A 13,131-nucleotide genomic window follows, 5' to 3' on the forward strand; every position below is an offset into this window, starting at 1 on the left:
AGAATGCTAACACTGGTAGTGTTAAGGTGGTAAATTTAAGGGCAAGTTTTCTAAGCTTTTCTGTTTGTCCAGCCTTTTGTAATGGGGTCATAAAGCTCTTGTATTAAAAAGTAATTACTTAAGATTATAATATAATTTTATAGCATTGCTGCAGTTTGGGAGCAAGAGTATGAAACAATTTGTGTGAAACATTGTATTATCAGTTAAAAACACATTTTTTCAAAAATATAGGTTCTCATTTTACCTAGTCTATAGCTCTCCCCAATCCATTATAGATTTAAGTTCTTTTAAGAATTTTTCCAAATAACGATGATTTTGTCCACTTTTGAGGATTCCAAAATTATTGAATACAATTTGCTTTCAAACTATCAAGGTTTTTTAATAGGCTGAGGTACATTTACACCAGGGAATATTATGCAGCAGTGAAAAAGAAGGATCTCTTACTCTTTAAGATAACATGGAGGGACCTGGAGAGTATTATGCTAAGCAAAATAATCCTGTCAGAGAAAGACAAATGCCATGATTTCACTTATATGTGTAACCTAATGGACAAAATAAACTGATAAACAAAATAGGTCTAGAGACATAGAAGCATGGAACAGACTTACAAATCTCAGAGAAAAGGTAGGTGTGGGTTGTGGCTGGGAAGAGATCAACCAAAGAACTCGTATGGATATACTATATATGCATAACCCATGGACACAGGAAAACAATAGTGTGGGGAAGGCGTGGGGTGGGGGCCGGCTAGAAGGAGTCAATGGGGGGAAATGGGGTACATATGTAATACTTTCTAAAATAAAGACTTAAAAATAAAAATAAAATTATTGTCAGGTGCCAGCTCAAGCCAGATAACTGAATGCTTTCCACTTCATCCTGCTGAATTTGGGGTCCACATTCTCTTATCCAGAAAACTTACCAGTTACTCTCATTCTGGCCTGTGCATGTGAGCCTTCTGCCCTGGTTCTCTGCTCCCCCTGGTGTTAGGGCTCACCTCATTTAAGCCTTCCACTGACTTTATGAGAAAGGAGGCCTTATTCCCATTCACAGATAACACAGAATTTCTACTCTAATCAATATGCTGATCCTTCTGCTTGTTTTCTGATGAGATTAGGCGGGAGTTGCTGGGAGGGTCCAGGTGTTCAGTGCCCGAAGGGCAGGATCCATATTTAATTCCTGCCCTTTTCTATTGCATATAGTAGACAGGCCCATGTGCTAGTCTGTCTTTTACTGATATCTTACTTAGCTTCTTTTGAAGATCTTATCATTCTGAGTATTTGTTCCCTGCTTTTTCCCCATTTGCATGGTTTTTGTTTGTTTTAAGAAGTTCCATTTTGATGTTGTAACTACCTCATGTTCACAACAGGTGCAGAGATTTTTGTCAGCAATAAGAAAAAGTATCCTGAGGATATTTCAGTTAACTCTTAATTTTTAAATGTACAGAAAACTTTGAAGGATAAAGATGGGGAGAAGAAAGAGCATGGATTTTTTTGCATTATTCAAAGAGAGTAAAAATTTAAACTGCATTTAACAAAACCTGTTTCCAATGTCTGTGGCAGAGTGGCCACCAAACTTTTCTGCATTTGAGCTGCGAGTGTAGCAAATGGTTAGGCTGATTCCGCTGGGAGGCACAGGAGCTCCGAACCACCTGACCCTCTCCTTGTTCCCACTTATTTCTTCAGTGTGTGGACCTGAGCTGTAACGAGCTAAGCGAAGTCACTTTACCAGAAAATCTGCCTCCAAAATTGCAAGAACTAGACCTGACTGGAAACCCCCGGCTGGCTCTCGATCACAAAACCCTGGAACTGCTGAAGTAAGTGTTTCATGAAACACTGACAACAGGCTTATACCCGAGTAAGAACATCAGTCTAGCATCTACTCACATCCTAGTGGTATCTTCACTCATTTGAAGTCATTTGAAAGTCTGTAGTTCACCAAAATGGAGGGCCAAAAAATTCTAATAGTTGGATACACAAGTGTCCTTCCAGAAATTTAAAAACAAACAAATCCCACCCCAAACAAAAAGGAACAAGAACACTGAATACAAAGAAGAAAATGGTAAATAAAGACAAAGGTGAGAACAACAAATGACCAAGACATGAACTTCCATCTTGGTTACTGACAACATGGGTGATGTGTAGTGCAGATGTTTCTGTAGGATTTTGAGAAAGGAATCATGTGGAAAAATTACAATTTAGATTATTTAAACAAAACTGGGAGTGTGGGATAATTAGATCCTGTGACGTTCTATTCGTGTTTTGGGAAAGAGTTCATAGCTACTGTCTCATTCTTGAAGTTGATGGAGAATCATAGGTTCAAGCTTGCTATGTAAAATACTAAAAAGGTAACCTCATTAGAAAAGATGTCTTTATAGGAATGTTATCTCAGAGCTCTAAATATCAATAGAATTAAATGAATTATGCTCCACAGTTAAATATTATACAGCCATTGAAAATTATGTGCAGTTATATTACTAATTTGCGAGGTCTCCACAGTATAATGTTAAGGGAAAAGAAAGTTAAAGAAGAAGTTTGTATAATATAATTCCACTTTTTGTAAAAATAAATCTCTGTGCATTGGGTGGTCATGTGTGTGCTCAGGCACACCTAGAAAAATGCCTCAAAGGGTAGAAAAAAATGTTAAAATAGTGTTATTCTTGGGATAATAGGATTATGGGTGGTCTTAATTTTCTTCTTTAAACTTTTCTGAATCTTTGGACTTTTTTGCTATGTATCTTAAAATAACAGTCTTAGACAGTGACAGCTATCAGTCATTATGTATGCCTTATATGCTTAAACCCTGTTGTAACATCTGTTGCTGAAAGTCATCCTCTGTTATCTTAGGAAAAAACAAAAAAAAAGGGTAGAATTTTGAAAGTAGAATTTTGGTCCATTAATCTATCCTAACCTTTAGTGCAAACTAAAATTTGAAAAGCATTTAAGGTGATTCCTAGATGCATTGGCCTAATCAGTGCCGCTTTGTTGATATTTTAAGTCCTGAATGAGCACATTGATTTCAATATATAATTGACGACTACGGCCTCAGTAGGGTCCCCAGGAAGCCGCGGAGACCTCGGCTCTCTGCTGTTCACCAGACGGTATGGGAGGCCTTGGCCCAAACCCCCCGTCTGTCCAGACCTTACTGTTCCCCTCTCGGAGGGGGAGGATGGCCGACATGCTCTCCAAGGACGTCTCAGGATGAGAGTCCGTATAATATGGTATTTTGTATTAAAAATAATTGCATCAAAATTTGCTAATAACTGCAACTAGCTGTTTGGAGAAAAATAAAAGTTGAATTCTTATCTCATACCAAAATAAATTCCAGCTAAATTAAACCTATAAAATAAAATAATTTTTTAAAGTAAGAAGAAATTATATGAATATATTCACAAGCCAGAAAAGGACTTTTTAGCCAAAAAGGGGGGAGAGGGGGACCACAGGAAGAGAAATCTATAATATATGTAGATTGGATTTTATGTTTATGTTATGTATATCCTATATAATAAAAGCGTAATATGCAAATCAACCAAACAGCAGAACAACCAGTCTGCAGGGGGCGGGGCCGGCGAGCAGGCAGCGCCAGGCCAGCCAAGGCGCATGCCAGCTGGCAGAGGGAGGGATCGGCGATGTGGGGTGGCAGCGACCAGCAGCAGCAGTGGAGGGGCAATGGGGGTCTGGTACCATCCCCTGATTGGCCCGTCCAGTTGCCTCCCGCAGAGGGAGGCTGGGCGACAGCGGCAGGGTGATGGGGGCAGTGCCGTCTCCTAATCGATAGGCCCGGTCGCCTCCCGCAGAGGGAGGCCGGACTGCCATCAGTAGGACATCCCCTGAGGACTCCAGGACTGTGAGAGGGTGCAGGCCGGGCTGAGGGATTCCCCCCTACTCCCGTGCATGAATTTTCGTACACTGGGCCTCTAGTTTATATATAATACTTTCTATGCATAAAAGGTTTAAATGTCTATCCTAAAAGCTATCGTGATTAAATCTAAAAGGAATGACAAACTAAGGACATTGGCAAAGAATTAATATTTAATAGAAAATGTTCTTATAAGTCAGTAAGAAAAGCACTAAAAAAAATAAGTGAAGGACATAAACGTTTAACAAAAGAAATACAGACAGTTACATGAAAAGATCATGTTCAACATTACTAGTACATCAAGGAAATATTAAATATTTAAAGGATAATGATTTTCTCCCTCTAATTGGTGCTTCATTGTGACTATAAATGGATATAACTTTTCCTAAAATCTACTGGCCCTGTGTATCAAGCTTCTCAAAATATTCCCATACTGAGACCAAGGTTTTATCTGGAAAAAAAATTATTCTAACAAATAATCAGAAATGGGTTTATTTTTGGGTGCAGAATAGTCATCAAGATATTTCTAATTATATTTATCATCAATGTAAAATAATGAAAAATGTCCATGATTTAATCAGAAAAAAAGATGCAAAGCTATAGATAGGTAGGAATGTAGGTAGGTAGGTAGGTAGGTAGATAGGTAGACAGATAGATGACATGCTATTATATATACACTAGAGGTCTGGTGCACGAATTCGTGCACGGGTGGGGTCCCTCAGCCTGGCTGGTGATTGGGGTCGATTGGGGCATCTCGCCTAGTCCCAATCGGGCCAATAGGGGCTGGCTGGCTGGTCAGGGGGCGGGACCACAGGAGGTTGGCCAGCTGCGGGAGGTTGGCTGTGGAAGCACAATAACCACCTGGCTGACTGCAGGGAGGGACCATGGGAGGTTGGCCATGGGAGTGCACTGATCACCAGGAGGCAGCTCCTGCATTGAGCTTCTGCCCCCTGGTGGTCAGTGTGCATCATAGCTACTGGCCGGTCGTCTGGTCCTAAAAGTCACTTAGGCTTATATATACATATAGACTAGAGGCTCGGTGCACGAAATTTGTGCACGGGGGACAGAGGGTCCCCCTCAGCCCAGCCTGCACCCTCTCCAATCCGGGACCCCTTAGGGGATGTCTGACTGCTGGTTTGGGGGGTGGGGGGAATCAGGCCTAAACTGGCAGTCAAACATCCCTCTCACAATCCTGGACCACTGGCTCCTAACTGCTCACCTGCCTGGTTGCCCCCAACTGTCCCCCTTTGCCAACCTAGTTGCCCCCAAATGCCCCCCTGGGCCGGCCTGGTCATCCCCAACTGCCCCCGCTTGCCAGCCTGGTCGCCCCTCACTGCCCCACCACTATCAGCCTGGTCACCCCCAACACCCATCCTGCCGGCCTGGTTGCCCCATGCAGCCTGCTGTTTAGTCATTTAGTCATCTCTCACTAACCCGCCTGCCGGCCTGGTCGCCCCACACAGCCTGCTGTTCAGTCACTTGGTTGTCCCTCACTAACCCCGAGCCAGCCTTTCACCCCACACAGCCTGTTGTCCATCCAGTTGTTTCGGTCATGACGGCCCCTGGCTTTTTACATATTAGGATGAGAGAAAACCTACTTGTTAAAGTTCTCTACAATGAGCATGTCACTGGAGGGGCCATGTAGGGAAGCACATGTGTGCTCTATAAGATTTAAAAATATTAAAATAAAGAAATAATAAAATATGGGCCTGACCCGTATGGCTCAGTGGTTGAGCGTCAACCTAAGAACCAGTAGGTCACAGTTCGATTCCCGGTCAGGGCACATGCCAGGGCTGTGTGCTCAATCCCTGGTGGGGAGTGTGCAGGAGGCAACAGATCAATGATTCTCTCATCATTGATGTTTCTATTTTTCCCTCTCCCTTCCTCTCCAAAATAAATAAAAATATATTTTTAAAATATTCTAAACATCTAAGTTAAAGCAAAATAATAATCTTTTAAAAATCTATACTAATAAAAGGGTAATATGCTAATTAGACCGAACAACTTCCGGACAACTTTCCGGATGTCCTTTTGGACAAAGCCATGGTGGCGGGGCTGAGGCAGAGGTGGTTAGGGGTGATCAGGCCAGCAGAGGAGAGCAGTTAGGGGTGATCAGGCCAGCAGGGGAGAGCAGTTAGGATGATCAGGCTGGCAGGGGAGAGCAGTTAGGAAGATCAGGCCGGCAGGCAGGTGAGCGGTTAGGAGCCAGTGGTCCCAGATTGTAAGAGGGATGTCCAACTGCTGGTTTAGGTCCGATCCCTAAACTGGCAGTCGGACATTCCCTAAGGGGTCCCTAATTGGAAAGGGTGCAGGCTGGGCTGAGGGAACCCGCCCCCCCCCTTGTGCACGAATTTCGTGCACCGGGCCACTAGTATTAAGTAAATAACAATGAAATCATAATACTCTTATGTAAAAACGTTACCTTCTCTAACAGCTAGAAGATGGTGGCCTTTTAGTAACTTAGGAGAGTCTCCATAACTAATGTATTACTTGCACTTTTAGTGGGTTGGTGTGTTTGTTCTACATGAGCCAGAGTGTGCCTCTGGTGACTCTCCTGTATGACTGCACTCGAGCTCCTAGTCTGTAGTCTCACGCTCACTTAAAGATCTACGATTGTCAACATTCAGGTCACTTCAGACAGCTGCTCAGCCACACTGTGCTCAGCTAGGTGGAGAATGAGAAATCACTGCTCCCCGGGAAAGGATTATGGGGGAGTTTAAGGATTATGTATTCTTTAATAATCAGGCTAGGAAATGGAATTATTTCTTTGAAAGCTCTGTATTCCATCTGTAAAAAGTACAATGTCTTTAGAAATGAGCCTTCAGTTTTCCTCTAGAATTCAGAAAAGTAGCAGAGGTGTAGTGAGAGCCAACAGATAACTAAAAATTTTGGAGTCAAGTGTTTAGGTGCTATTTAAGTTAAGAGATTATACATACTGTTTAAGTAAGGGGGGATGGGTAATTTACAAGTAGGAAGGATTTATTTTGCCATGTGGCAACCAGCTTTTCAAAAACCTGCTTCACATCTGTGTGACTTCCTGTTTGGGGGCACTGACTGCTTTCAGTAGGCTGGTTATTAATAAACCCCACTTGAGAGTTTTAGTATTTCTGTGTGAGTCCTGTTGAACCAATTATGGCCTATTAGAGTGGAGGTGAGGGAACAGCTTGTCTCCCATTTAAATATTATGTAGTTAACATCTAATTTATTGAAATACTCCTCATTTACTTTGTAATCTAAACTAACAATAGAGGAATATGCAAATTAGCTGGGACTGGGCGCCGAGGGACCTCAGGCTGTGCCCCCTGCCTGGCAGGGCTTGAGGGGAACCTCAGGCTGCACCCCCGCCCCAGCACCAGGCTGGAGGTCCTCAGGCTGCGCCCCTCACCCAGCAAGGTTTGACGGGGGATCTCAGGCCACACACAAGCCCGCCCAGTGGAGCTTGATAGAGATCTCAGGCCGTGCCCCTCCCCTGGTGGAACTTGACGGGGGATCTTAGGCCGCGGGCTCTGCCTGGCAGGGCTTGACAGGGAACCTCAGGCTGTACCCTCCACCCTGGCGCCAGGCCAGGGGACCTGAGGCTGCATCCCCACCTGGTGCTGGGCCAGGGGACTTGAGGCTGCACCCCCCTGCCTAGAGGGGCTTGACAAGATGGGGTTGGCCGGGTCTGGGTCTCACCCAATGGGGGTGGCACTGGCCGGGTCTGGGTCTTCTGCGTTTTTGAAGTGCATGCGGGTGGTGGGCAGGGACTTGACTCTGAGTCCTGCAGCATGCCCCAAACTCTGACAGGAGGGAGATTTTCATATACATTTTACTAATTTTCTTTCATCTCTGACACTTTTATTTTATATAAAGAAAGGGCAAATAGCAATATTAAAATATTTCCTCTAATTCCCTTTTAATGTGTACAGATTTCGTGTGCCGGGCCACTCGTTTTATTATATTAGTCTTAGTATGGATGGCTGTGCTAGTGAGGAAAGAATTGGAAGTTTCAGGGTATGGCAAGTCCTCAATAATCTTTGTGAAATATTTTAAGGCATGATGTGAGCAGAAATTGGTGTTGAGGATGAATGTTGCAGAATTCTCTCACATCATCCAAACACAATATAATTGTGACTTGGGTTTCCATCTTTTCAAATCTGGGTGTTCATGTTTAATATGATAGTTTAATTTCCTTTTCTCGCGCGAAGGTTCAGAGCTGTTCTTTTTATTCCCAGGAGGGAACAGCCACTTAGTGCAGTGTATGCAACATTCTCTAATAATTGACATAAAATGCTGATAAAAACTAATTTTCATGCTCTGGATATTTAACCCTTTGTTTTTATTATGAATAGTAGCTAGTTCTTGTTGCTGATAAATATTTGAGACACTTTAGGCCCTGGCCAGGTAGCTCAGTTGCTTAGAGCACCTTTCCGATATGCCAAGATTGCAGACTTGATCCCCACTCAGGCCGCATACAAGAGTCAACCAATGAAAGCATACAGATCTGAGGAACAACCAATCTCTCACTCTTGCTCTCTCACTCTATCTAAAAAAAAAATCAATAAATAAAATATTTAAAAATATATTTCACACACTTTAAACACAGTGAGAAGTGGTAAGTATGGAGTGCTTAGCAAGTGTTTTTCATTTCTTCCAGAAAGGGAGCAACAAGCACATGTTTGGTTTTACTGGTTCCTGTCCCTTCTGTTTCTCTTGTTAGTAATATCCGCTGTTTCAAGATTGATCAGCCCTCGGCAGGAGATGCATCTGGAGCCCCAGCTGTGTGGAGCCATGGCTACACCGAAGCTTCAGGAGTAAAAAACAAGTGAGTGGGTGAAGCTTAGGAATGAAACCCTCCTGCTCCCCTTCCTTCTTTCATGCGGTAGAAAGAAATCCAGTGCCATCACACACTGGCCTCACGTGAGGTTTCTCTGAACATGTTTCCCCAGCGGGAGAGCATCTCCTGACTTACATTTGAACATTAAGCTAAGCCCTACTCAGCATCACATACTTTCTCTTTGTGAGAGATGTTGCTGGGATACAGTGTAACTGACACATTATATCTACGTGAGACTCCAGTGTTTCGAGAAGGCATAAGTATTGAAATGCATCTTTGCGCATTTTAAAATCCCCTTTCTCTTTCTCTGAAGCCTGTTTTTCCAGCACAATGGATCATGTTAAAGAAGTACCCTTGATTGTCCACATTTGATAACATTTATGTTATTGACCAGTGAGTGGTTCTGTTGAGCTATTTCTACCTTTGAAATGAGCTTGGCAGGAGTTTGATGTCTGTTTTCTATAATGTCAACTTCTTATCTTGCTATCAGGACGTGCCCATCTGAATTTCTTTTTCTTCCTTATTCTCACCAACCTTCCCTGTTTTGTATGTAAATGTTGATTTTCCTGAGAATTGTAATCTAGCTCTTCAGGTTTGCTTGCTTTTTATTAAGAGGCGCTAATATAATAACTAGTACTAGAAAAGTAAAGAATCCTATAAATTAGAATAGTCACAATTTAATTAGCTGAGGTATAAGGACATAGCATATTGAGAGTATTGGAAGAAAGAAGTAGAGGATGATCCAATAGTAGCTAACATTAATAGTCAACCCTGGCTGCACATGAGAATCAGTCAGATGACAAACTTTAAAAAAAGTCTCCAACCAACAGCCTATTAAATCAGAATGCTTGAAAATTTCCCAGGTGATCCTAATGTGTACCCAGGTTTGATAACCATTATATATAGCTGAATACCTTCTGTGGAAAATAAAAGGTGGAATTGTGGTTGTTACTGACTGCTTTTCTTTGGGATGGAAAACAGAATCAGCTCACGTTCTGGGTCTGACATACGGTCCTTTCCTCTTTAAGAATGTGCTTTGGCATTGTGCTGGCAAAAGGAGGGGGTTCTGACTCCAGCACCCTGTTCCATGTGCCCACAGTGGTGCCTGGGCTCTGGTGCATTGTTTCTGTGTGCTTTGCACTTATGTCATTGTGTTTGGGGAAGAGGGGAAGAAATTATACATTCTGTGGAGCACTTGAAGTTCCTTCTTAGAGATCTTTCTTTTTAGATTAAAAGACTTTACGTCTTGCTTGCAAACACAAATATGTGAAACTGCTTTTGAATTCACAAACACCAATGTGAAATCCAAGATTGGTTTTTAAACATCTCTAGATATTAAAATGTATTATCCATTCATATATATTAATAAAGCAATGATCAGTTAATCTCCTTTTTACATAATCTCTCCTTCCACAATTACTTTTTTGAAAATTTTTATGTTAAAGTGTAACTAGAGTAGGTACAGAAAAGTACAAAAGTGATAAGTGTACAGCTCTAGGAATCATCCTAAAGTGAACCCACCTGCAAATGACCACCTCGACCAACAACTGGACGGTCACCAGCACCTCAGAAGTTCCGCGTCGCCCGGCCCTCACTTATGTCCCTTCACCTTTTTACCTTTGGTTTTGCCAGTGGAAGCTTCTCAAGTGTTTTGTTTTAGATTTGTAGATAGAGGGTTATGTGAACAAGGAGCTTGCTGCTTGCTATCTTGAGGAGAGGTGAGAACTGTGGTTGTCTCTCCCTACTGGGTCACTGCAGATCCTCCAGGAAACCCAAGCTGGGAGCTTCAGTTGGATAAGTTAGGTTCTTCCTCAAACTAAACAACAAATGGGAAACTTCAGAAAAGAAAAATTACTGTACTTTTTTAAAAACATCGTTTTCATTGCCCCCCCCCCCATTTTGACTAGCAAGGAGAGCTTATAGAGGAAAGACAGAATTAGAAGATGATTTAATATATTATTGAGTTTTACTTTGCCTCAATTGCCATATTACTTGGAATGACTTACTCTTCTGAATAAATGAAGGCAGGAGTCGGACAGTGCTGAGATAAGAGTCGGGCTACAGTCCCTGCATCGGGGCTCTGTGCTTATTTGCTGTATGACCTTGGGCAGTTACTCAACCTCTTTTTGGCTTAATTTCCTCACCTGTAAAATGGCACTAAAAATACTACCTGTGCTCATATGGTTGATGTCAGGATGGCCTGAGTTTCATAGTGAAGGTCTCAGAATTTGAGACCATTCATATATTTTTATGTACTTTTCCTATGTTCTTATTTCTTCAGTGTTTTGTTGTTACTCCATTTTTGCCTGATGTGGAATTTCTCTTAATAACTTTATGTGAATGAATATGGTCATATGGATTTGTAATCATGTTCTTTCCCATGTCTCTTATTCTCTTTTCACTACCATTTAAAATAATTCATCAGGAGATAAGGGTCCAGGAAGCCATGTGTGAAGCATGAGCATATATCAATGATTCTTCTTTGCTTACAGACATTAGTTGATAAAAATTAGCTGGGGTTCATTGACCTATTCTTAATCTGTATGGAGTCATGAAGAAAGAGACTGGGATAGACAAGTCTGCTTGTTATAGAGTCGGGTTGGGCATGGAGAAGGAAAGATTGGACTTAGCACAAAAGCATTCTTGCCTTGCAGGTTGTGTGTGGCAGCCCTGTCGGTGAATAACTTCTGTGACAACCGGGAGGCTCTGTATGGTGTATTTGATGGAGACCGGAATGTGGAGGTGCCCTACCTTCTCCAATGTACTATGAGTGACATTTTGGCGGAAGAGCTGCAGAAAACAAAAAATGAAGAAGAGTACATGGTCAATACATTCGTTGTCATGCAAAGGTAAAATTAAGAGTCTCTACTGTATGTTTTCTTGTTCTTTGAGTGTTTAGCCTCAGGTTAGAAAAAACATGTCCAGTAACCTCAAAGCACTGATGTTGAATATGGGAGTACAAGATGCATTCAGGTGCCCGACCAGTGTTTCTCAGTGGTTGAGCATTGACCTATAAACCAGGAGGCCATGGTTTGATTCCCAGTCAGGGCACATGCCTGGGTTGCAGGCTCAATCCCCTGTGGGGGGCGTGCAAGAGGCAGCCAATCAATGATTCTCTCTCATCATTGATATTTCTCTTTCTCCCTCTCCCTTCCTCTTTGAAATCAATAAAACTATATATTTAAAAAGATGCATTCAGGCATTTTGGTTTTGCCCAAGCATCAGCAATGGACTGTGCTCCCCCTGAGACATACGGATGTTTCAACAACTTTGTAAGAGGTCACATCAATGACAGGAATTTAGTTTCTCTTAGAATGACCTCACAGGCATGCCATGATTCCAGGTTTTCACACTTGCTTACGACACATTTCCCACTTTCCCCAAGTCACGTGAGCTCCAGAGGCTCCTTAGACCTTTTGATGTGTGGACTTCTCTTTGAAAGGGACTGTTCCTGTCTCAGGTTGTTCACCTTTATGAAATACTACGACTGGTTCGAGACGGTGCAGTCCTTTGTAAATGAGATGTTCGAAATTTAGGCCGGAAGTTAAATCATTCTTCATATGTTGTTTTTCCCTCTTATTAAATGTTTAAGTCAGTGTTAACTAGCAGAATCCTACTCTGTAGCTTATGGTCACCATAGAAATTTTAGAATAATTGTAACTCTTAGGGTTGAATGGTATAAGAATTCCTTCATTCAAAGGATTGCTCATTCTTTACTGGCTTTGTACATTGTAAAGACATTGCCTATCTATTATTATTGTACTCAAACACTTGCCTATGTGGGACCAGGAAGTGAAGAGTGCTCTAAAGGTCATGGGAACAATGATTATTATTTCTCTCCCTTGGTAATCTGCCAGAGGAAGCATCTTTGTAACAGGGGTAGAAAAAGTATCTGCTGAGGAATAGTGGGTTGGAGAAGGCTGTAGAGTTTCCCTAAGTCGTGAATAATTGTTTCCTCTTGAGGAACTCAGCAGGGGTAGCCCAGGGAGGCTCTTTGCTGCTACACTCACCTCTGTCTCTCAGATTTTTCATTGGACATGTACAGTTAAATTCTGCTCATAGCTAATACCAATGAGTCTTTCTTTGTACTAGTCATTATTCCAAATACCTCAGTGCCATAAATTGTACCCAGTGGGATAGGTAGTATTACTGTTCTTATTTTACTGTCTGGAACTTAGGGGAAGAGAGGTGAAGCGCATTGCTCTAAAAGCTAGTAGAGGGTGCAGCCAGAATTCAACCTCGGGCAGTAAGACTCTAGAGAATGTTCTAACTACCAGGGACATATATCTACTTTTCTGTTTTTACCCCAGCTTGTTCTTGCAAAAAAGCAAATAGATAACATAGACATACATGCACACCAACACCCCCCCCCCCACACACACACACACATACTGTTCGCACACCCCTTAGAGTCTGCTTGTTATAGACCCTCCAGCACTGAATAAGAATTAAAAATGTAAGAA

The 13,131-nt window shown here is 42.2% G+C and overlaps 1 protein-coding gene across 1 annotated transcript in view; it reads left to right on the forward strand.

Moving 5' to 3' along the window:
- The window catches only part of PHLPP1 (PH domain and leucine rich repeat protein phosphatase 1), a gene marked incomplete at its 5' end in the record, with an annotated part of 204,807 nt that overhangs the window by 185,385 nt on the left and 6,291 nt on the right, over positions 1–13,131 (forward strand). The window contains 3 exons of the mRNA XM_081096661.1: positions 1,680–1,810; positions 8,552–8,656; positions 11,323–11,517. Of these exons, the coding sequence (XP_080952787.1) occupies positions 1,680–1,810; positions 8,552–8,656; positions 11,323–11,517 (431 nt within the window). The remainder of the gene's footprint in view (positions 1–1,679; positions 1,811–8,551; positions 8,657–11,322; positions 11,518–13,131) is intronic.

This window comes from Myotis nattereri (assembly GCF_964212035.1).
Source record: "Myotis nattereri genome assembly, chromosome: 8".
Taxonomy (NCBI): Eukaryota; Metazoa; Chordata; class Mammalia; order Chiroptera; family Vespertilionidae; genus Myotis; species Myotis nattereri.